Source organism: Procambarus clarkii, unplaced genomic scaffold, assembly GCF_040958095.1.
Source record: "Procambarus clarkii isolate CNS0578487 unplaced genomic scaffold, FALCON_Pclarkii_2.0 HiC_scaffold_106, whole genome shotgun sequence".
Classification (NCBI taxonomy): Eukaryota; Metazoa; Arthropoda; class Malacostraca; order Decapoda; family Cambaridae; genus Procambarus; species Procambarus clarkii.
The window spans coordinates 3,485,566-3,511,033 of NW_027189139.1; the positions used below are offsets into that span (position 1 = coordinate 3,485,566).

A 25,468-nucleotide genomic window follows, 5' to 3' on the forward strand; every position below is an offset into this window, starting at 1 on the left:
AATTTGTCACAGAATCTAAGTAGTTCTCTAATCTGTGGTTCGTTATGTCCAGATAGATTTCATGGTATAATATTCTTTGTGTGGAAATCTAGCTCTGGTGTAATGATGATAAATATTTTGAAGGATCATTCTTTAAGTAGAAAATTAGAGAACCAGTGCCTAATGGATTTCTTTTATTAAATGCAAATGAAATCTAATAAATCATACCAAATGACCTGTAAATTAATGTGAATTATAGAGCCGTCTCCCTTCATAATATTTAGGGGGGGGGGGGTAAATTTATATATTATGCATATAAGTGTGAATAAAATATTGAATCGTGCAATAATAAATCACTAGAATAATTAAATGTTCTAACTACTAAAAGAATACGTAAACACCTTGGCTGTTAGAGATGATAGTAGCATGCATCCAGCAAATATGTCACGGCAAACTTGTCCGAGCAAGCTACCACTAAGGACACAAGACGAGCTGGCAGAATGTCGTCTCCTGCCCGTAAATCCAAGCTGAAAGGCGATCCACATGTAATTTCCAACTATCGGTGTATATTCCCCCACATAAATTTAGTGCGGATACAATATAATAATGACAGGAGGTTATTTTGATGTTCGTACGTCCTAACGACGTACGAACAATTGAGGCTACAACTATATAAAAAGGGATAACTTAGCCTTGCCGGACGTGGTGTTCGGAGTAAAATGAAGCCGTCACGTCTACTTGAGGTCCGTTAATGCACGGATGTTATTAATACGAGACGATAATCAGACAGGCTCCAGGACATTTATATTTGGAGACGCACTCCTCCAAATATGGCGTCTATTTCTGCCAAGTCTCTCTCGGCTGGCTCTCACATGTGCACTAGATTGCAATGTTGGATCTCGGTAAATAATTGCTATATTTTATCCAACTTTCCGAGATGATGGAGACAAGGTTGATCTTAAATTATACAATACTAATTTCTTATATAACGACAAATTGGTTCTCGCTACGCAAATAATTTTAATGAAATGGCATTAAATGGGCGAGAATATTAAGAGTAGAAATTCCATTCACATATTCACTGCAACAGCTGTTCATAACTATAAACTATTTCCAGTAAACAAGAATATATTTGTTAATCAACGATAAATCTCTTGTCAGCCAATAAATCTATTGTCAATTATTAATTAAGAATGCTGAAGTAATGTGAATTTAATTCAATTCACGTATATGTAGATATTATCCCTCTGACCTTGTAGCTGACACAACACCCCGGCCATAATTTCTAGGACAGATCAGACGTTTCTACGCCTTAATTAAATGAGCTCAATATCACTAAACTACTGGTTAGTAGTGTAGTAAATTATAATGCCTAGTACAAGAATTGCTTAATTATCCTTGAATTATTCCTGCAGACTCAAGAAATCTTCTCAACATCAGAAGGCTATTATCTGCAATTAGGCAAAATCAAAATACTGTTTTAAGTTTCAGTTTACATTGTTGAGCTGTCGTTCTAGATAGACGAGTGCTCAGGTTGGAAGAATTACTGTCTTCTGAACTTGTGGAAAATTTACCTCGTAAAAACATTCATGTTCAGCTAATTCCAAAGGAACTAATTTTTCTAAAGTTTTTAGGGTGGTCGTTCCACGACACTGGACCCTAACTATTCTTAGTATTCCTAGGTGATCAGGATGGACAGCAACAATTTTGCCTATAGGCCACTCTGACCTTGGTCCATCACTATCAACTAGTACAAGATCACCTGGCATTAAATTGACTTTATTATCTGTTCTCTTATTGGCATCTTTGGTGATATTTAGCGCCCTTTGATTATTCTGCACATTTGATGGTGCTACATCACCTTCCTGTTTTGGTGCCTTCTTTTGATAATTACTTACTTGATATTCTGGACCATCAAATGTTTATGAATTTATACTAGTTCATAATTGATTACGAAGATGCCGAATTCCTCAGTCGTTGCATCTTGCTGTTTGTATATTTGAATAATAATAAGTTTTTTTCTCTCTCCCAACAGAGTTAACTACCACCTCATTTGTCGAGTTAAGAAGCTCAGAGCATACAAGGTCTTCTCTTATATACAAAGCTACTCCTCCATGTGACCTATTTACCTATCACATCTATAAAGATTATATTCTGGTATCCAGATCTCACTGTCCAAGAGTTCCCCTGTATGGGGTTTCTGTGAAAGCTCCAAATATTGTATATGATTCGGTGATGAGGCCATTTCTGAACGGTACTTTGTTTTTTACTTTTGTTTTCAGACCTTTTATGCTGGCAAAGAGGAATGAGGTTACTCTGGGATAATTTGATGAAGATTTTTCAGGCAGGTCCATTGTGTGGGCATTTCTGTTTTGTTCTGACCAATACTGATTGTTGCCTGTCGTAGCTGTAACTCTGCTGTGGGGTGTAATTGCATGTGTGATTCTGGTATGGAAGTGGGTCATTCAACCAGTTCCATACACTGTTCTATCTCTTGAAATATCTCTCGTCTGGGAATAAAAAATCGTTGGTTTTTCTTCAAAACCATTTTATTTGCCTCTTTATTTAGCGTTCTGTGCCATTCACGTGAAAGTATGGACAGCTGAGGGTGTAATAGTCTCTTCCCTTGAGTGAGGTTTCGCACATGACTGAATGGAGAAATCTATATATTGATCCAAAGCGACATTTTCCTTTCATTGGTATATTTAAACACTTTTTGGGGATGGTTATAACTGCATTCTAATCCTGTTATATTGCCATAATGTCTGCAAATATCCGTTACATATTGGTACATGTATAGATAAATATTTTAAAGTTTGATGCACTAGTTAATTTGTTCGAAACATACTTAATTAAGTCTTTCTATTGCAGGTGTGTGTGAGGGAGCTATATCTTGAGGTTATCTTGAGATGATTTCGGGGCTTTAGTGTCCCCGCGGCCCGGTCCTCGACCAGGCCTTCACCCCCAGGAAGCAACCCGTGACAGCTGACTAACACCCAGGTACCTATTTTACTGCTGGGTAACAGGGGCATAGGGTGAAAGAAACTCTGCCCATTGTTTCTCGCCGGCCCCTGGGATCGAACCCAGGACCACAGGATCACAAGTCCAGTGTGCTGTCCGCTCGGCCGACCGGCTCCCTATAGCTACAGGTAATGTCCACCGTCCCCTCCACATGGTCACTGCTGGTAAAGCCTCTTGTGTTGCAACACGCGAGGAAGCTCAGGTTACAATGCAGGAACACATTGCATGTATGATACGTATAAAAGTGTGTGAGGGCGCTACAGGTGTGTGAAAAAACTCCGGTTACAATACAGGAACACATTGCATGTATGATATGTATACAAGTGATGTAGGTATTAAATCATTGAGGAAAACATTGATTTTATTTACATCAAATCAGATGTTTCGTATCATTGTGCATTAGACATCAACAAAAGAACTTGGATATTTTACTAGTCTTATATTATTGATGAAGATGCTGTTGATAATGTTTAAAGACTGATAACGACAGTAGTATCTACTGAAAATGTTCAGGAATATTTTTAAGGAAACTAAATATATTTTCACAAGCACGGTGAAGGTCCAGTGGAGATAATATTCAATTATTTAATATTCCTTGAACTGTATGGTGGTGGTATACGATACATTTTTCAAGCCGTGTGTGTATGTTATTCCAATATATATAATTCTCGTAATCAAGGAATAATTTTGATAGAGCATGAACAAGTCGGCAACAAGAATAAAAACATACGAACAGGAATGAAGGAAACTGCAGAGGGTCTATAGGATCATACCTAGCAGCTCCTATTTATATCCACCCAAACTCGAGAGATCCTACGGCTGTTATGTTACCCAGTAATTTGTTCCACAAGTCAACCATGTTACCAAAGCAGTATTTACCCAAGTCTTTCCTAAATCTAAACTTGTTCAATTTATATCTATTGTTTCGCGTTTATTCAGTGAAATATTTAATAACTTATCAATATCTCCCTTATAATGCCTAATCATCCACTAGTACACTACAATCAATGCCTCACACGGAAGGTGTTATGGCCTCACTCGGCCAGTAACCGGGTTCTTTATCTCAATCATTGCTAATGGGCTTGAGGTCTCTTCTTCATTGATCCCACCCCAAGTCAAAAGTAAGTTATAGAGAATTGGCAATAGCAAGTAATCGTGAAAGGAAATGGGGAGGGGGGGGGGGTAAACTATACTAATCAGCACTCACCAATATAATATATACTATATAATTACTATATATACACATACGTACTTTGCGAGTGTCGCTTTCGCACAGGACACTAATACGATAAATTCTGCAGTCTTCTATCTCGGTGAGTCCACTATCTTCTGTTATGTCACCCACGCTCATTGGTCCTCACACTGGCGAGTTAACCCTATTCAACACAACATTGGCCAGTCCTACATCGAAACGTCAGTGTCCAAGTCACCCCACTACGGCCTTCTCGACGTCTTTGGTCACTTGTGCTGTCTTGCGGCGTTCTTTCTAGTTGATTAGTATGTAGTTCAGCACTATGTTAAGAGCGTCATGCGTCGACCTGTGGGACCTGAAGCCGAACTGTCTTTCAGTTAGTAGGCCATTGTCTTCAAGATGTTGTCTAAGTCTGAGGTTTACTGGATGCTTGAAGGCCTTCTCGAGCGTTTCAAGTAGGTTGACTGATCGGTAGTTTTGGGGGTCATTGTGTGTGTTTCCTGGTTTTGGAATAATAATAGAAGTTGCTTTTTAAGAGTAGAGAAAATTATCTGGAACAAGGGAGGGATTGTAAAGAGCAGTCAGGCCGTTGACAAGCGTCATAGGGAGGCGTCTAATGAGTGTATATCCTATACCCGAGGCCCCGTAAGGTGTCGTAAGTACTGTCTCAGTCATGGAGGTTAGTATCATTGTGGCGGTTTGGCGTTGTCTGGTCTGCGTGTCGGGTAATCTATGTTGTTAACCTGTATGTTCTGTAGTGCAGTTGGCTGTGTGGGTGAAAGATTGTCTGCCAGTGTGTCCGGGAAACTTGTATGACTTCTGCTGGGTCCGTGATGTTTCGGTCGTTGTGAGTAAGTGATGTTTGAAAGTAGTGTAGTTGTTTCACCCTTATTATTACTATTTTTTTTTTAATGAAGTTTCAACATTCTCGAGGGTTTGTATTTCTGTGCTGTTCTGCCATTTTCCCTAGGAGTGTTCAGTGCAAGGCGTGATCATCGACCCAGGCTATTGAGTTAGATTGCATAGTGTAGTGAGGCCATAGAGTACTTGGTTGTGTCTGTGCTGTGGGTGCCTGATATGTTTGTGAATATGAAGTCAGGTCGCCCGAGGCCGTTGTTAGCATAGGACGTGTTGTAACAAACTAGGCTGGTTGTAAGAATTATCCAGAATGTTTTATCTACAAGGGAGAATGGGAAGCTGGACCCGCGTGGTCACCCGGGACCTGACACCCAGAGAATTCGCAGTGAAAATAATTGACGCCTTGTTCATAGTTTCGTATAATGAATCATCCTATAGTATTCAGTAATTTAGAGAAAATAGTCTTTATTCAGGTTGCATTCAAATTGTATTATATAGTTATAATATCAAGAGTATTCTAATTATCAAGTCACCATCAGTGACGTCACGAACCAGATCTAAGTTCTAAGGCGGAGTGACCGGCGGTCATAGGTCATCAGAGTTGACATGTCCACTATTTCTCAAAGGTCAAATAACCATTTGGTGATCGGGAACAGCTCTGCCGTTAGATGCTTGTGTAATTTGACTTCAGTAAAATAATTCAACCAGTCTGGATCAATTAAGTACAACAGAGGTTAATTGTTATAACTTAAACCTTGCTAAGTAACTGGGTAAGCGATGCGGAACAATACAATGCTCTGGGGAAGACCAGAGAGAGGACAGTTAGTGTGGTTTGAGAAACAACTCGGGCAGGTGGCCTTACCATCTTCGGCCCCCGACAGAACGAACATCTAGCTGGTCGCCCAAGGTAGAGTTGCTTTATGAGTTCTTATAGGGATAGTCAACTCATTGCCGTTCAGGTCAAGTAGGGAGTGAACATCTTTAGATTTTGTTTTAGTTTTTCTTTTAATAAATTAGTTAATAATTTGCATTTTTATTATTTTCGTGTGTTTGTTAGATGTATATGAATTTGTCCTGGTCACGTGGTCCACATGAGGCAGAGTTGAATTGGGAGCCGATTCTAACATCGAATCGGAAGTCATCATTCCCGTTTAATTAATTCCACACTTAAGATCTTTAAGGGTATCGGTTATAGTGGGGATCAAGCCCCAAGGTTGATTAATTAGCATGATCGATTCCAGACCTCGATCATTGCTCAGTGTTACTGGTCTGGTGGTGGCGGCGGAGGCGACTCTAGGGTTTTGCTCAAAGCCTATGTCACGTCATACGGGTTGTAGAATCCTAAGTCGGTCAATCGTCTTAGTACCACGTGGCGTGGAGTCGGCTTTAGTAAAAGTTTTGGAGTCCCTTGTAGAGAATAAAAAGTAAGAATATGGGTAGAGGGGGAGAAGAAGGAAAGAGCATTCGAGAACACCCTCCCCGTGTTACAGTGTGACAGTCTGGTCCCAGGGACGTTTGTCGTCTTTACAGGTATATTTGGTGGAGCTGATGTTCGTGATGGTTTAGTGTGTTGTGGTTAAAAATGGGGTGTTTAGCATTCAGGTCAGCCATCAGAATGACCGGCAAGTTGGTGTAGTTGAAGAGTCTAGTCAGGTTACTTTGTGGTATATTGGTGTAGTGACGATTGTAGGTGGTAATAATAATGATTGATCCTTTGTGTGTGAAGTTTTATGGCCTGAAGTGTCAGAATTGCCATGGTGGGTCAATAATTGTGTGTTTGATGAGTACGACAATTTCATTGTGCCTCAACCGGTGACTGGTATGTAGTGTATCCGTAGTGACGGATTGTGAGCGTTTGTGATGCACTTGCTGTTTAATAGTTGCATGTCGGGTTGGTCAGTCGCGATGAAATCCGCCATTACGCATCGTATGTTGTATGTCCTGTCATATAGTTATTTTACGCATTCGTCACCGTGTAGTTTGTAAGCTCCTACAGTACATGTGTGGTGCAAGCGCAGGTCGGCTGTCGTGACGATGGGTAAGAAGTAGGTAGAGGGGGCTCTTGTGCGAGGCGCGACATTGCCATGTTACATGAGGGCACTGAGAAGGGCCCAATGTTGGGCCCCCTCTCTCGGGAATTTTTCCTGTGGTGTGTAGAGGCCGATCGTGTTAGTGGGTCCCTTAGGAAGGTTGGCCTCGGGTTCGTGGATAATGTGGAGGGTGGGGGGAGGGGCCTCTTGGTGTGGTGGGCGTGTTGGCTGTATGTGGTTGTGTGTGTGCGCCAACAAATCCGTCGGTGGTGGTGGGGAAAGGGGCGATAGGGACTTCATTTGTGTCTGTGCTGTCTGGGTGGGTAGAGCTTAGCGTGTCCAGTGATATTGACATAACCTGGGGAGAGACGGACCTCGACGAGCCTCAACTGAGAGGCGAGGCTCAAGGCTTCCACTACTGTGGTGTTGCCGCTTCGTCTGTGTTGTTGGACTGTCGCTGCTGCCAGTGCTAGACACGGACCTCGGCTGCTACCTCCCTTAATGCTAGACTGGAGACTCGCTCCTGCTAGACTGCTGCTGCTGTCAGTACTGGTCACGGGCTTTGGAACCAGACACAATACTGTTATGTGTACCAAGAGAGGCAACTGAAGCATTCTGCAGGCCACTTGGCATTATAATTAATTCCTATATAGAAACTGGAGAACTTCCAGACTGAAGGAAAATGGCTAATGTGGTACCAGTCTACAAGAAATGGCAAGACACAAACCGTTACACAGACCCACATTACTAACAAGTATTGCCAGCAAGCAGCTGAGCTGATCGAAAGAGAGGCTGGCGTAACAGGAAAAGTCCTAAGGTGGGTCAGAGTATTTCTCATGAAGAAAGCAAAAGGGCAGAGACATCAGAGTGGAGAGAGGGTACAAGTGGAGCACTACAAGGTTCCGTTCTAGGTCCCATACGGTTTCTTATTTATGTCAGCCACCTGACAGGAAATTGGCTCCTTTATATCAGTATTTACAGATGATGCAAAGCTGATGAGAAGCAAGGACAGTGATAGCTTGAGGCATTTAATCAGATTTGGACATACATCAGAAATGTTATGAAAAATGGCTGCCTGAATTTAACCCAGCCAAATGCAAAGTAATGAGAATTGTAACAGGCGTATTAAGACCAGTACAGCAATATAGGGAAAAGAGAAAATAGTTTCTTACGTCAGGAGGAGGAGGAAAATCCTGGGAGTGGACATAACCCCATTTGTAATGCCAAAGATCCACATTTGCAGAATAAAAACAGCTGCATAATGTCATACTGGACAACATTCGTATATCCTAAAGAAAATTGACAAGGGGGGCTTTCTAGGCCCTATATACAGCGAAGGTGAGACCTGCACTTGGATATGCATTCTCAACATGGAACTCTTGCCTAAAATAAAAAAGAGCCATAATAAAATAGAACAGAAACAAAGATATGTAACGAGACCCCTGCCTGAGTTGAAGGGCATAAAATATGAGGAAAGATTGTGAGAACTCCACCTTACCACACTCGAGGAAAGGAGAAAGGGAATATGTTAACAATATACAAGATTCTAAGGGAAATTGACAAGGTACACAACGCTGTATTCTTCAAAGCTAGGAACAGCAAAACGAGGGTTTATAGATAAAAACTAGAAGCCAATGAATCACAGGGACGTCAGAGATCTTTTTCAATGTTAGAGCTGTCAATAAGTTGTCAATTTACTGGTAAGATGTTAAAGTCGTTGAAGCTAGTTTGATTCAAAGTTTTAAATACAAATATGAAAGTTGTGTGAAAGGAGACATTGCAATAATCTAAGAATGTTTAGAAGGCGAGAGGCTAGGAGCCTTCCTAGCGGGGGAGGTGTATAAGTAGTTGATATGACAAAGAAAACATAGGTCTTGAATCGGTAAATTAGACGACCGAAAATTAGAAAGGCGGAGTCCAAGAGCTAAGAGTTCGACCCTACAGACACACAGTAAATACACACACACACACAGGACGCACAACACCGTAACTGGTTGCTGTACCTGGCCCCTGGCCTAGACCCCAACATAACAGTTACAGAAGGTGTTATGGAGCTTCCAAGCTACTAGGTGGGTGTGGTAGTAGGTTTAATGTCCAGTAGTGAAGTATGTGCTTTTAATACATACTCACACTTGCTCATACTTCACATTAATAGAAATAAACTCTATATTAATATTGTTGAAGTGACTTGTGAATTATTTGTATGTGAGGCGGCCTCATGTCAGGTGAGGTGAATGACGTCACAGGTAGTTGACCCATCAGGCCAAGCTAGTCAAGAGGCGCGGCGGGCAGTGTGGCGCGGGCCGGCGTGGGGAGAGGTGCTGCTCAGCGCCCGCCTCATTGGTTTTACTAAATTAGTCACCTGGACAGTCCTGTGCATGAGGTTACCTGCGCCAGGCTTACAGGCAAGTTACTCTAGATGATTAGTTATTTTATCACATTGTATTCTGTTGGTAGAATAGGCTATATTTGCTGACTCTAAATAAACAAAGTTACAAGATGTTAAGACTGTATTTAAAATAATTAAATAAGCTATGGTTTACTCATTTATTAAGATAATGATATTCAGCATTATACCTTTGTCTATTAATAGAGAATTTTACCTAGCTTAAGACTTTTGATGGAAATTATTAAAACAATAAATTCTAAAACGACTGATGTGTGATTTAACTGTTCCACGACAGCTCGAGTGTCAACATCATAGTGAAATTGACCGTTCGATCAAAAGCAGGTGGGGAAAAAATTAAAAATTATTATAGTGGATAAATTCTGGCAGTTTTAAGGCGTTTCTTGTGAACTATCAGATTTCAATCCTTGAAACACGACCAAAGACTTATAATCTTGCAAGCGTCACAATTCCCCCCCCCCCCTTCCCGCCCCGGGCCCATCCTATGTGAATGAAACTAGCCGTCCTGAGTCAGTGTCGTCCACGCTGCAGCTAACCCCAGAGACGCCTTAATTAACATTAACGTCCTGTGTAACCAAGTACTATATTTTGCCGAATATAAGTAAATATTAATTTATATTTATATTGTGTATAGGTCTATGATAGTTGTTGAATGAAATTATTGCAAGTGAGTGTATTACAACTTGTCTCCCTCACCTAATAAATATCATAGTTCATATCAAACTATTTTAATTAGTGTTAAAATGTATGAACTGTTATGGGTCAGTGTAAGAACGAGCATAGACTGAGGACTAGTTAAATGTGAAGCGTTCTTCACGTTCATGTTTGGCTGCCGGGTTAACGACCACTTGGCCGTTGTTGAGAACGTTCATGTTTGGCTGCAGGGTTAACGACCACTTGGCCGTTGTTGAGAACGTTCATGTTTGGCTACCGGGTTAACGACCACTTGGCCGTTGTTGAGAACGGGCTGTTGAAGACTCAAGTCTGAGGTTGGGTTATGCCATTCTGTGGAATAAGCCTGCTTTTTGCATCAAACAGTCTGACCTGAGCGATTGTCTAGTTATTTCTTCAGCTTTAAATGAGGATATGTTCAATTTAGCATTTTGAGGTATTTAATGTGTAATTTCAGGTATGTACGAGGGTGCATCAGTACATCGGCACTGCAGGTATGGTCAACCAGACCCAAGAAATTGGTCTCGTACAACAGCACTGCAGGTATGGTCAACCAGACCCAAGAAATTGGTCTCGTACAACAGCACTGCAGGTATGGTCAACCAGACCCAAGAAATTGGTCTCGTACAACAGCACTGCAGGTATGGTCAACCAGACCCAAGAAATTGGTCTCGTACAACAGCACTGCAGGTATGGTCAACCAGACCCAAGAAATTGGTCTCGTACAACAGCACTGCAGGTATGGAGGGATTAAAGTTACTTGGAAAAACTTTTGAATCACAATTGGTGATAATGTAGTGTGTGTATATTCCCACAAGTACAACAGGTGAAGGGAACTAGTTTAACACGTTATACCTTGCAGCGGTGGCCTTCTAATAGGTATAGCCTAAGAACTACATTAACCACTTCAGAGTGGTAAACCATTCTTCTGGCCAGTAATTTGAACATTTAGTTGTGGTGTAACATGGGTTAATGTTCATCTAACATTTTTGGGTACATTTCAATCCTCTTCCCTCTCCATCCACCCTTCTGTTAGTCTTTACTATCCCACCAGTCCAATCAATTATAAACACAAACATTACCCAAGAGGGTGATGTTGCAGCTGGGGTTAGAAGGAAAGTTTATGTGAGGGGAAAGTGCCGGGGCATAACCTAGCAAGCTGAATGTACCGTCGGACACAGTTTTGGGAGGCTGAGCACTTGCAGCTACGTGGCCATCATCCGCATCTTGCACAAGATATTGGTAGCCCCTGAACGCTGCAGCAATTCTGCAAATTGACAAATATTGTGGTCAGGCGGCAGACACTGAAGTGTTAGAGGTGAACATTCATGGGTCTCCGGAACGAGGTAACGTGGTGCTTCAGGTTTGTTGTTAGTGCTAACGGTTCATTATTAGGGGGAGAAAAGATCATATAATTGGCGTATGATGCCTTTTCGGATTATGTAATTGGCGTTACCGTAGTGCGCCCGGCCGGACCCACCCGGGAGGACGGTTGCCAGGTACTGCTGCTGGTTCTACTACCTGTGCTGATCCATCTGGACGTTGTTCGTAGCAGCTGGCTATCAAATACTTTACCATCTGCCAACCAACACGTATACCAGGGGGCCAGACGGCAGGTATCTGTTCAGCCTAATGCACGTAATGTGCCAGGAACGTGCCTCCTAAGGCCTTCTCCTCCACACCACCATGAAGAATGGTTGCAAAGTTCTGTCTCCAGCTCCACTCGCTGTTCAAAGTCATCTGGAGGCGATATTCACTCCAGCCGACTGCAAAACTCAACACCTGGTAATTACGAAGTGCAGAAGGGGGACCAGTGCCAGACCCAAGACTCCTGCCATCACTCCAGCTTTCCCACAAGTACCAGGTGCTGTAAATTCTGCCAGTGGTGGGCCTGCCCCTGATGTAGAATGGCTACACCTCGGTTCTGCCAGTAGTGGGCACGCCCTTGATGTAGAGTGGTCACTCCCCAGGTCTGGGACTGTCACCTACTCTGGGGGGGGACCTCCCACACCTGGACCCCAGTCAACTGGAAGTTGGGGGATAAGCAACAGGATCAAGCTGAGACGGATCGCCACTTCAGCCTCCATATCAACTCGCCACTGGGTCGCTCCACTGATCAAGCAGATGCTGACCATCGTGAACTGTGGCAGGAACACCAGCAGCAGTCACAGCAGGAGACGGAGCAGCTTAAAGAGCAGCTCCGATATGAGAGAAAATCCATGAGCAACATTGCAGAGCTGCTCACGGTCATGAGGGAACTTTTAAGCAAGGACTGCCTCCCTCCTTCCCCCTACCCCGGGAACCGGTCGGCCGAGCGGACAGCACGCTGCACTTGTGATCCTGTAGTCCCGGGTTCGATCCCGGACGCCGGCGAGAAACAATGGGCAGAGTTTTTCACCCTATGCCCCTGTTACCTAGCAGTAAAATAGGTACCTAAGTGTTAGTCAGCTGTCACAGGCAGCTTCCTGGGGGTGGAGGCCTGGTCGAGGACCGGGCCGCGGGGACACTTAAAAGCCCCGAAATCATCTCAAGATAACTCAAGAAGATACCCCTCCTTCCACCCCTGAACCCTCCAAACATGTGCTCCCTTGCCAATTAGGTGAAACTTCCAGTGATCTGGAATGCTTGTGTAGAGGAGCCCTTCCACGATGGTTAACTGCCAAAGCTGTGCTAAGATATTGGATCAACTATAGATGAAAAGGCAAACCATCCCAGTCTCCGTGGTGTAGTGGTAAGACACTCTCCTGGCGTTCCGCGAGCGCTTTGTCATGGGTTCGTATCCTGGCCGGGGAGGATTTACTAGGCGCAAATTCTTAACTGTAGCCTCTGTTTAACTCAACAGTAAAATGGGTACTTGGTTGTAAAAACGATTCTTCGCGGCGGGGGGCGGGGGTGGGGTGTCGTGTTCCAGGGACCTCCCCGAAACGCTACGGTACTAGTGGCTGTACAAGAATGTAACAACTCTTGTATATATCTAAAAAAAAAAGTGTACTAAACAATTAGAGGAAAATGGGACATTGGTAATATGCTAAGAAATGTTCCTGGAGTTGTATCTAGTGATAATATATATTAAGTGGACTAATAATATAAATCTTATATAATGCTTATTTGAAATGTACAAATGAGTTATCCATCCTTAGCTGGAACATAGCATCCGTCAAAAAAAGTTCTGTAATTTACATCATAAAGTAACAACTGAGCACACCAATATTGTATGTCTCCAGGAGTGCAGAGTTCCTGCAAGATCCTCGCCCTCAAAATTGCTCTCATTTGTTGCTTACTCCCTCAGGTCCAGTAACTCTCTCATTCTATAAATCAAACAATCCCTACCCCATCAACTTCGAGAAAAGCAAACTGAGGGGCAAGAATATTATGTAGCGAGTACTTATGTGGGCAACTCTATCCTCAATGTATTTAATCTGTATGCTCCAGCAGGAGAGTTAAATTATATTGATCTTCCGGCCTGCGCTCAAGCAGAGCCCACAATCATTCTTGGTGACGACAATGCTAGACACAAGGACATTGGCGGCTCTCGCTTCAGAAACGGGAATGGGAATCAACTGCTGTCGCTACTAAATAGTTACCAAGATGTGCAGATTGTGGGCGACCTTGAACCCACACATTTGTGGAGGCATTCTAGACCTCTGTTGGTTTCAACGTCACTCAGGTCTGGTCCACATCTATTGTAACATGTTACAATATCATATGTTATACAAGATGTCAGAAAAAAACGATGTCAGATCATCCTAGATTGACTACTCTGTATCTGAAATACCATCCTGCATGGTGGCATTTTTAAACGCAAACGGCTCAGTGTTCCTCCTGCTCGACGTAAAGACTGTCACTCATGTGTCAGTGTTACAGCACTTATGATCCCTCCACAGTCGAGATACTTAACGACGATCCCCCCTCCCCGCTCAGCTCGTTGTCGCCGTGTGGGGGCTTAGTGGGCGGCTGCCGGAGTGTGATGCTCCTTGGGACAGTCCTCTGTCCTTTTCTAGCCTTGTGCTCCTGCTGCCGTCCTCTCCAATTCTGCTGGGCATCTTTTCCTTTTCCTTCTGTTTCGTTTTTCTTCCCTCTCTTCTCCTATCTGCTTGCCGTTTCCTACCGACCTTTTGCTCGTTCTGGTTCTTCCCTTGGACTTCTTCTATTTTGACGCCCGGGTGCTTGAGGAGGCATACTCATGCACCCGTAGAACTGCAGTACCCGACGTCGAGAGCGAGGGGAACCTTTTATTGTCAATCCCCACTTCGTCACTGAACCCGATCTTGACGGACTGTCGGTTTCTTAAGGTGGCGTTTGTGGGGCGTATACTCGCGACGCACCCCTAGGAGGCCCCGACAAGATCGGCGATAGCTTCTTGTTGGGTGTCCTGCCTCTAATTGTGGCTCCATGGTGGGTGTGGGGGCACATTCGTGAGTGAATTCTTTTTTTCGTCAAGATGATTACCCCTGCTTCGGCTTCTTCTGGTTTACCTTCTCAGGCTCGTGGGGTGGGCGACCAAGCCCCCGAGTCGGTCCGTATTGGAAGACCGGGCTCTGTAGCCTCCGCTGCATTGGGCCCCGACCTTGCTCCTCCTTTGGCCTCTGTGACTCCTTCCTCTGGCTCCCCTCCCTCCTCTGTGGTTGGGTCGAGCCCCAAGCCCCCAGTGGTGACTACCTCGTCCCCTGGCGCGGCTCCTTCTCTAGTTGTAACTACTGCGCCTTTTAACCCCTCTCTCTCTGGGGGTTCTCACCGCCGTCCTCGTCACGGCCGCCCTCGCTCGATTCCTTCCAGTTCTGCTACCTATCAAGCCTTGTTTGGTCCCGCTTCGTGGGCCAAATATTTTGATCTCCCTCTTGATTCTGCGCCTCCTGACGATTTCTCCCTCCATCGACATCTCATTGATTCCGTGGATGCCTCCATTACTTTCAACCCCACTCGTCTCGGTACACATGTCGTTGCTGCTGCTTCCCGCTTGGCTGCCTTATCCTGCCTTGGCGAGACCCCCGTTCGGGTCTCGAAGAACGTTCAGTTGAATGCCAGTGTTGGCACTATTTTGCTCCCGCCCCATGTTGCGACCGGTGTTCGGGACCTGCGCGACTGCCACGACGATATTCGACATATCCTCGCTGCCCAGGGCCATTCTATTCTCCAGGTGGACACGTTTACTCGTCCCCCTCGTGGTAGTCGCCGTCAACCCCTCCGGGTTGTGAAGATTACCTTTGATGGTAGGACCCTTCCACCCTCTGTCATTCTTGCTGGTGCCAGGTGCTCTGTCCAGGAGTACATTCCTTCTCCTCGGCTCTGCAACAAGTGCTGGAGGTTTGGGCATGGTGCCCTCCGCTGCTCCGGGACTGTCTCTCTCTGTCCTTTGTGTGGTGGCGAAGGTCACTAAGTCGGAGTGCGCTTCTCCCCAGGCTCGTTGCCTCAACTGCGGTGAGGCCCATCCTACCTTCTCCCGTGCGTGTGTCCATTACAAGCTTGAGGCAGCCGTCCTCAACTTGAAGCACCGGGAGCGTTTATCTTTTCCTGAGGCGAGGCGCCAGGTTCGCCGGCTCCCGCCTTATGCTAATATCTCTTATGCTCGCGTGTTGCGCTCTTCCTCTCCTCGTCCTTCCCGCCTTCCTCAGACTCACAACCGTTTCCGGGCCTTGGACCCTGATGCGCCCACTGCCCCCTCCTCTGTCCCTTTGGGTTCTCTCCCGAAGGATCCTCCTCCTGGTCCTCTGTCTGGGGTTCCCCTTCCTTCTACCCGGTCTGTCGTGTCTTCTGTGTCTTCTTCCTCGTCCCCCTCCGATCCTCCTTCCCATCCTCTTCCTCCATCTATCGGCTCTCCCCACCGCCTGTCGGTGCGGGCGGATGTCCATCGCTCTCCTAACGGCCGTCGTGTGTGCTCTCGTTCGGCTTCTCCTGTTGAGACACTGGAATCCGTTGCCCGGTACGTAGTTGCTGGGACACCGGTCTCTTTAAGTCAGAAGCGTAAGCCTGGCTCCTCTCCTTCCTCTTCCCCGGCGGGTAAGAAGGCTTTGCTTTCTTCCTCAGCTCCTCCTTCTGGCTCTGTTGCTCCTTCCCCTCCCGTTTCAGTGCTTGCGCCCCCTGTTCCTGCTATGGAGGTTTCTTTGGCCCCTGCTTCCCTTTCGGTTGCTGCTCTTGCTGGGGTGCGCTCCTCTCTTTCTACTCCCCCTCTTCCTGCTGCTGTCCTTGACTGCTCCTCTCCGTTGTCTCCTCCTCCTCCTCCTCCTGACCCTGCCCGCCCACCTCTGATCTGTTCTCCCGTTTCCTTCCCTCCGTCTTTGCTCAGTTTACCCATGCCCCCTGACCCTGACTTTGCTGACCCTGATCCCGACCCTGATATTCTTTAACGTGCTCTGTTGGTCTTTCGCCTTTGTTTCTTCCTTGTTCTCTGTTTTTGTCCTTTCTCTTCTCGTCGTTGTCCATTCTTCAATGGAACGTTCGAGGTTATTACGCCAATTTCCTCGAACTCCAACTTCTGGTTTCGCGGTTTTCGCCCCTTTGTGTCTGTCTCCAGGAGCCAATGCTTGGTGCTCGTCCTGGTAGTTTTCGTGGCTATTCCTTTCTCTTCCCCCCCCCCCAGCCATTGCTGGGGCTTCTAATTCTTCTGCTCTCTTGATTCGGGCTGATGTTCCCTTTGTTCCTTTACTTTTTCCGTCGCCTCTCCATTGTTCTGCTGCTCGTATCTTTGTGGGGAAATGGAACACAGTTTGTTCCATTTATCTCCCCCCGAGTGTCCCGCTCTCTCTTCCTGATTTGAAACACCTCCTAGACTCCTTGCCGGAGCCTGTGCTCCTGCTGGGTGACTTCAATTGTCGTCATTCTCTTTTGGGTGACGTTCTGACGAATACCCGGGGTCGCCTCCTTGAGCCGTTTCTCATCTCTTCTTCCCTGTCTCTTCTGAATTCTGGTGAGCCCACTCATTTGGACTCTCGAACTCGCACCCTTTCTTGTCTTGATCTTTCTCTCTGCTCTTCTTCTTCTCTTTACTTAGATTTCACGTGGCAGGTTCTTGATGACCTCCATGGAAGTGATCATTTCCCCATCCTTGTTTCCTTTTTCTCTTTTCGCCCTTCCCTCTCTTTCCCTAGGTGGCAGTTTGCTAAGGCGGACTGGACCCTATTTTCCCTCAGTGCTACTCTCTCTGACCTCTCCCTTCTGTCCCTCTCTCGCGCTCTCCTCCTTTTTCATGACACTGTCTTCGACGCTGCCCTCCGCTCTATTCCTCGCTCTTCCTCTCGGGGTCCACGGAAGTGCGTTCCCTGGTGGAATGCGGACTGTGCTCGGGCTGTCCGCTGTAAGCGTGCAGCCTGGAAGAAGCACCGCCGTAGGCAGACGACCGATTCTTTTCTTTTCTTTCGGAAAGCGAGTGCGGTGGCCCGTAGGGCCATCCGTACGGCTAAACGTGAATGTTGGGCATCTTATGTCTCAACAATTACGTCCGAAACCCCTCTGGCCCAGATCTGGAAGCGTATCCGCAAGATAGCGGGTAAGTTCGTTCCCGATGTTTCACCGGTCCTTCATCTCCATGATACTCTTGTGGCGGACCCGTTGCAGGTCGCTTCCGAACTGGGTTCCCACTTTTCTTCTGTTAGCTCTGGTCTTCATCTTCCCTAATCTTTCCTTCCTCGTAAACCTGTCCTTGAGTCTCGTCCTTTAGATTTCTGCACTCATCTTCAGCTTCCCTATAATGATCCCTTCTCTCTCTCTGAACTTCGGTCTGCGCTGGCCCTCTGCGGTTCTACGGCGGCGGGCTCCGATGGTATTCATTATGAGATGCTTTGCCATCTCCCTCCGAGCACGTCTCAGTATTTACTGAGTCTGTATAATCGGATCTGGGAGTCGTCGTCAGTCCCTGAGGACTGGCTCGATGCCGTTGTCCTCCCTGTTCGCAAACCGGGGTCTCTGGGTACTTCCCCTAAGAACTTTCGCCCTATTGCTCTCACAAGTTGTGTCTGCAAACTCTTTGAACGTATGGTTAACGTTCGTCTGATGTGGTTCCTGGAACACCATCACCTCCTCTCCCCTTCTCAATTTGGTTTCCGCAAGTGCCACAGCACGACAGATGTCCTGGTGGACTTGGAGGTCTATATTCGTACTGCTTTTGCTGCGAAGACCTCCGTTGTTGCCGTCCTTTTTGACCTAGAAAAGGCTTACGACACCACTTGGCGTTATCATATCCTATCTCAACTTCATTCTTTTGGCCTTCGTGGTCATCTCCCTCTCTTTCTCCGCAGCTTCCTCTCTCGTCGTTCCTTTCGGGTGCGCCTTGCTACCGCTCTCTCTCCCTCTTTTCAGCAATACGAAGGTGTGCCCCAGGGTAGTGTTCTGAGCACTACTCTTTTTCTGGTTGCCCTCAATGGTCTTCTTTCCTCTCTTCCTTCTGGTGTCTTCTCCGCTCTCTGTCGATGATCTTACCCTTTGTTGTCAGGGTGATGATTCGCCTCTCCTTCAACGCCGGCTTCAACTTGCAATTGATGCCGTGTCGTCTTGGGCCACAGGTCATGGCTTCAAGTTCTCTACTTCTAAGACTTGTGCCATGACTTTTACGCGGAAACGGGTTGTTCTTCGTCCCTCTTTGTCACTTTATGGTCATCCTCTTGAATACAAAGATTCTGCGAAGCTTTTGGGGTTATTCCTTGACACTCGTTTGTCTTGGTCTCCCCATATCTCTTACCTCCGTGTTGAGTGCTCTAAGGCCCTTACCCTCCTTCGGGTCTTGTCCCATACTTCTTGGGGGGCAGATAGGCGCACTCTCCTTGCTTTACATTCCTCTCTCGTCCTGTCTAAGCTCGATTATGGTTGCCCTGCTTACTCGTCTGCTTCTTCTCCTACTCTTCGCCGTCTTGATGCTTTGCACCATACTGGGTTGCGCCTCAGTTCTGGTGCCTTTCGTTCGACTCCCATCCTTAGCTTGTATGTTGACACTGGCTTCCTGTCTCTCCAGGACCGCCGTGATCGCTACTGTCTTCGCTATCTTGCACGGTCCTTGCAACATCCTTCCTCTCGCCTCTGTCGTGCTTTAACTTTTACCCCTCCTGCGGTTCCTGTTCCTCTTCACCACCTCCCTCTTTCTGTCCGGTTATCTCGCCTACAGGATTCTCTTTCCGTTCGTATTTCTGATGTTTCTCCTCGTGTTGTTCCTTCTTTGCCCCCGTGGAGGGTCCCTCTTCCGCGGTTTTGTACATCCTTGACTCGTATCACTAAAGCTTTTACCCCTCCTACGGTTCTAAACCGCCTTTTCCTCGAGCACTTTTCTTCTCTCCCGCTCCGTTTCTGTCTTCACCGATGGGTCTAAGTCAGCGGACGGTGTTGGCTACTCTGTTGTTTTTCCTGATCGCACTTATATGTGTCACTTGCCTCCGGAGACTAGCATCTTTACAGCGGAACTTTATGCTATTCTCTATGCTCTTCGTCTCCTGCTTTCTCGTTGTCAGTCTTCCTTTGTGGTTGTTGTTGACTCTCGTAGTGCCCTCATGGCTCTCGGGTCCTTTAATCCGGTTCATCCAGTAGTTGTCGAGATCCAGCATTGGCTGTTTCTCGTTCACAGTAAATTTAAGTCGGTTGAGTTTTGTTGGGTTCCCAGCCATATTGGTGTGTCTTTAAATGAGCGTGCGGATGCTGCTGCCAAGGAAGCTGTCCGCTCTTGTCCCATCTCTCGCAAAGGCATTCCGTATTCCGACTTTTACCCGGTTATCCATTCCTCAGTCCTTACCCGTTGGCAGGCTTCTTGGTTGTCTGTTACTGGTAACAAGCTACGTACTCTTAAATGTTGTGTTTCCTCGTGGCCGTCCTCCTTCCACCGTAACCGGCGGTGGGAAACAGCTCTGGCGAGGTTGCGTATTGGCCATACTCGCTTAACCCATGGTCACTTGATGGAGCGCCGCCCTGCTCCTTATTGTCCTAGTTGCATTGTCCCTCTTACGGTCGTGCATGTCCTTCTTGAATGTCCTGACTTCCAGGACGAGCGTGTGTCTTGCTTTCCGACCGCCCCTCGCGGTCACCTGTCCCTCGATAGACTTCTTGGTGACTCGGATACTTTTGATATCGTTCGCCTTATGCGTTTTTGTTCTCGTATTGGCATCCTTGGTGATATTTAGCGCCCTCTGATTATTTTGCGTATTTGATGGTGCTACATAGCCTTCCCGGTTTGGTGCCTTCTTTTGATAATTACTTACTTGAGTGAGTTTGCGAGAATGAATATGGGTGGTCGGCTTCTTTGTTGGATTAGGGGTCCCTTATCCAACAGGAAGTCATGTGTTTTTCCAGGGGCATAGTTATGTAACAAGAGACTTCTAACTAGGTACCCCACAGGGAGGTGTCCTCAGTCCTAAATTATTTAATACCTTAATAAACACGCTGTTAAACTGTGTTCCGAACAAACACAACGTGCACATGATTAGCTATGCTGCATTATCTAACACTGTGCACAGTTACAAACCCAATAAGATTTCAACTTAGATTGAACAGAGCAGAAGTTGTTACACATGGGGACAAAACCTTACTGAAGCGATCATACGAGTCATAAATACTCACACTCCGCCTAAGTAAAACAGAAACAAGCAACATTTAGTGTGCCAGCCAGACGGGCACGTGCAGGAATTTCCGTGCCAAAAATAAAAAAAAACTGTTGCTGATATGATACACACCACTGGGTATGCCAGCACGCAGAACACTCTTAACTCTGTGTTAAACTCGTGTCAGGACCTAGGTTTAGTCATCTCGGCAGATGAAACATACTAAATCGGCTCCCAGCCAGGCAAGGAGGAAGGGAAGGGAATTATCAGGGGGAAAGTGCCAAGCCATAATGACTATAAAGCACTTAAAAGGGGTCAGGATAAGGATTTGGGATGGGACTGGATGGGGGAGGGGGATGATTCCCAACCACTTGGACGGCCGGGAATTGAACATCGACCTGCATGAAGCGAGACCGTCGCTCTACCGTCCAGCTCAAGTGGTTGGGACCCGGGCAAGGAGCTGCTGTTCGTAAGATGTAAAGATGTAACTGTCTGATAGATCCCAGCTTGACTATGTAAATAGATTCAAATAACTTGGCCTTGAGGTGCCACTGTATGGACCTGTTGTATTCAGACTTTGTCGTCAGTATAGAGGCTCAGAGATCTCAAGGCTATTGTAGATTATCACTCGGGCTATTGTCATGTTCACAGAAAATGGTACCATCCGTTTTCTGTGTGTGGCGGAGCAGACGCCAGGGAAGGTAAACAGAGCATACAGGACGCCCACCAAGCTTGGAAGCAGCTAGTCATGTAATTGTGTATATACGTATTAAAGTCAGTAACCAAGTCATGACTTTACATCAACCCTACAACCAAGACTTCCTCAGTAACACACAAACACCACAGTGGCGACGAGGATGAACTGGGAGCGCAGGTATTTTGTTCAACTTCAAACAAGGAAGGAGCATGCTGTCTCGCCCAGAGGAGGAAGGAGAAGTCGTGCTGTGAGCACCATGCCCAATGCTGTGTGCTAACCAATGCTTTGTGCTAAACGATGCTATGTGCTAACCAATGCTATGTGCTACCCCAAGCTATGTGCTGACTGAAGAAGCTGTGTTCTAAGGAATCTGCCGACGCCGTGTACGAAACGACGCTTTGATGTGTACAAAATCTGATGTTTTGGTTACGAAACGACGCTTCTTGCTACAAAATTCTTCACACTGAACCGACTGCTGTACCGACTGCTGTACCGACTGCTGCACCGACTGCTGCACCGACTGCTGCACCGACTGCTGTGCCAACTGCTGTGCTGCTGTGAGTAGGAACAACACATGTACACAAGGGCTAGGTAAGAAGTCAGTTGCTGCTATATTGTGCACTGTTGTGAACTTTTGCATTAAAATGCTTGTGTGCTTTGCAAAATTAAAGTAATTACAGTGAATTCTTGACTAACATACACAGTGCAGTAAGTGTTTAATGTTCTGAGGAACATTTTAAGTGATAAGTTACATTTATTCAGTAAAAATGGCAAATATACCTCAGGTTCCTGCATTTGATCCTGACTGTGATCAGACAAACCTGTCACAGAGGTGGGTCAAATGGCTTAAAAGGTTTGAAAATTTGTTGATAGTTTCTGACATCAAAAGTGCTGAAAGAAAGCGTGCCTTTCTACTTCATTATGCAGGTGATAGAGTTTGTGACATCTTTGACACACTGAAAGACACTGGTGGTGCCAAAGATTGACATTGCCAAAGCCAAATTAACTGAACATTTCAAACCAAGGCAAAATACTGCAATGGAAATTATGCATTTCAGGAGAGCCAGACAACTCTCTAATGAAACCGTTGATCAATACCACACACGTCTGCAGGGTTTAGCAGCCCATTGTGAGTTTCCTGATATTGACAAAGAAATCAAACGGCAAATAATTGAAACATGCTCATCTACACGTCTTCGTCGAAGAGCTCTAGAACTTGTTGATGATGACAGTTCTCTTACCAAGATACTGGATATTGCTCGTCGAATGGAAGATGCTGCACGTGATGCTCGTGTCATGGAGTGCAGTGCCAACAACGGTTCTGCCTCTGTTACTAACAGTGATGAGGTACGTAAGGTTCAGGGAGGACATCGTAATCAAAGAAGATATCATGGCAAACCTAACAGTAAATTGAGCCAAGAACCACATCACACCTGGAGTCATGGAACAAGACTCAAGCAGTCACAACGACTCACATCAGAGGGTGTCAACAATAAATGTTACAATTGTGGAGGAGACTACCCACACCAAGATAATGTTTGTCCTGCTCAAGGTAAGAAGTGCTATGAGTGTGGAAAACTAGGTCATTTTGGTGCTTTGTGTCGTTCTGCACTAAAGAAACCACAGTCAGTGAATAAAAGCACTGTACGAGGAACAGGTCATAGGGGTCGAGGTGGTAAACGCAATATTGCACCTCATATCCAGAATGTTAACAATGTACAAGACAACATTTCATTACAACCAGTCTCAGATGACAGTGAATGTGATTATACTTATGGAGTACAAGCAATCACAGAATGGAATGATCTTCCAAACAACCCAGAGACATGTGTATACATTGCTGGTATTTGTCTCAAGGTTCTTATTGACACTGGATCAAACATTGACACCAATGCTGAGTGCCACTATAAAAAATTTAAAAAAGTTCCCAAAGCTAGAAAAATACAATGGTAAAGCCACTGCCTATGCTTCAAAGGTAGCCTTGCCATTGATTGAAACTTTTGTGGGAACCGACCTGTGAGATTTATATTTATTTAATTTATATGAATTTATATTTACGTTAATTTATATACTTCGATAGCAATTTGTATAATGATAAGTGGACTGTATTTCTGCAATAATGTCATAATCTCACAAATCGATCCTCTACACATTAGGGGGGGTTTATTAAATGAATTTATATGCAGCCAATCAAACTACAGTATTAACTACATACATTGAAAAGGTTCCTTATCTTATAGTACAGCAGGTTAGTCCACCAGGTATAACTAGGGTGTAGACACCAAATTATCCTCTTTGAGGTAGCTTCCATCACCCAGTAACTGGTGCACAAAGTCTTGCTTCCTCGTCTTGACCTGTCAAAAGGGCGCTAGCTGTAAAGCCAGATACCTATATATGACAAGCTATATCAGAGAAAACACTATACATGGAACAATAAAGACCTGGCTTAATTACCTTTAGTTTGAGGCGATTTCGTGATCTAACTGGATCACCCTATATCCTGACATTAATGGCCACTAATGATAGATAAACGGGTTTCGGAAAGACACTTAACTTGAATTTGTAGACAGCGTGTGATAATGGTGCACCTTTGGTTTCCATAACACTTCGTCCAAGTAAAATTAACAGGAGCCGAATTTGCTCCCGTGTGAGCCTCTGGTCTAGTATCAACAACAATGGCTGCCCTCCCTCACCCTGACGCCTGGCTTACATTGTCCACATGACAGAAAGTGATAGAAGGGTCACATTTACTCTACTTTAATATTGATAATTAAGTTAATTTATATAAGATGTTTTTATGATGGTAAAGTCCAAAGACTAATGTATTTAAGAATTCCCACCATAATAGGTGGAGAATATAATAGTATGTGGTGATGATATCCCGTTTTCTTTAGACGGTAATTCCACTACAAGTTACGTTTTCTATGTGTAACTTGTTTATACAACACAGCTCTTATCTGTCTGTATGATATTAAATGGTGTCGGATTTTCCGACAACTTTCACTGCAGAGATTAAGTCAAAGAATGCAATGCTCATTAATACATTCCATGTTAGGAATGCAAAGGAGTCTTTACTCAGTTACAAGACTTCAACCAAATTGGGGCTACTTCAGCTTTCTAATGCTGTAGCAGTGGAATCTGCAAACAATGTTGATGCTATTGTTGCTGAATTTTCTGATCGATTTAAATCTATAGGTTGTTATACTGATAGCAAAGTACATCTGCATATCAACCCAGATGTAATTCCAGTTGCCCAACCACATCGCCGACAACCATTCCATACTCGCAAGAAAGTCGATGCCGAACTGGATAGGCTGATGGAACTAGATATCATTGAACCAGTAACAGGCCCAACACCATGGGTAAGCCCAATTGTCACTCCACCAAAGCCGAAGAATCCAGATGAGATACGCATTTGTGTGGACATGCGTGTTCCCAACAAGGCAATAATGCGTGAACGCCATCCTACACCCACTGTAGATGATATGATCTACCGCTTGAATGGTGCAACTGTATTCAGCAAGTTAGATTTAAACAAGGGCTATCATCAGCTTGAACTTGATGATGAGAGTCGATTCATCACAACGTTTACGACACATCGAGGTCTGTATAGGTACAAGCGCCTGAGTTTTGGTATCAACAGTGCTGCTGAGGTATTCCAGCACATCATCAGCCAGGTATTGCAAGATATACCTAATGCTGACAACATGTCTGATGACATCATTGTTTATGGCCGTACCCAAGCTGAACACGACAAAGCTCACGAGAAAAGAATCTGACGTTAAGCCGAGCAAAGTGTAAGTTCAATCAACATAAAATTGAATTCTTTGGACATGTACTTAGTGACAAAGGTCTGTCTCCGGATCCTAAGAAAGTTGCAGATATCAAGAATGCTGCACTTCCTTCAACGTCCACTGAAGTACATAGTTTTCTGGGAATGGCAAACTACTGTTCTCGCTTCATTCCAGATTTTGCTACCATTACGAAGCCTCTACGTGAGCTCCTGAAGAAAAATGCATCATGGTACTGGAGCGTGTTACGGCCCTCTCGGGACGCAACGGGGTCCGTACTCTGATGTTGTTAGAGGAAGATATATGTATC

At 45.2% G+C, this 25,468-nt stretch overlaps 1 protein-coding gene across 1 annotated transcript in view; it reads left to right on the forward strand.

Annotated features, from left to right (window-relative positions):
• LOC138360302 (nascent polypeptide-associated complex subunit alpha, muscle-specific form-like) overlaps positions 1–25,468 on the forward strand; it is a 76,174-nt gene that overhangs the window by 38,226 nt on the left and 12,480 nt on the right. The window contains exons 4-7 of the mRNA XM_069320215.1: positions 10,617–10,702; positions 11,454–11,522; positions 13,300–13,453; positions 13,595–13,758. Coding sequence (XP_069176316.1) covers positions 10,617–10,702; positions 11,454–11,522; positions 13,300–13,453; positions 13,595–13,758 — 473 coding nt within the window. The remainder of the gene's footprint in view (positions 1–10,616; positions 10,703–11,453; positions 11,523–13,299; positions 13,454–13,594; positions 13,759–25,468) is intronic.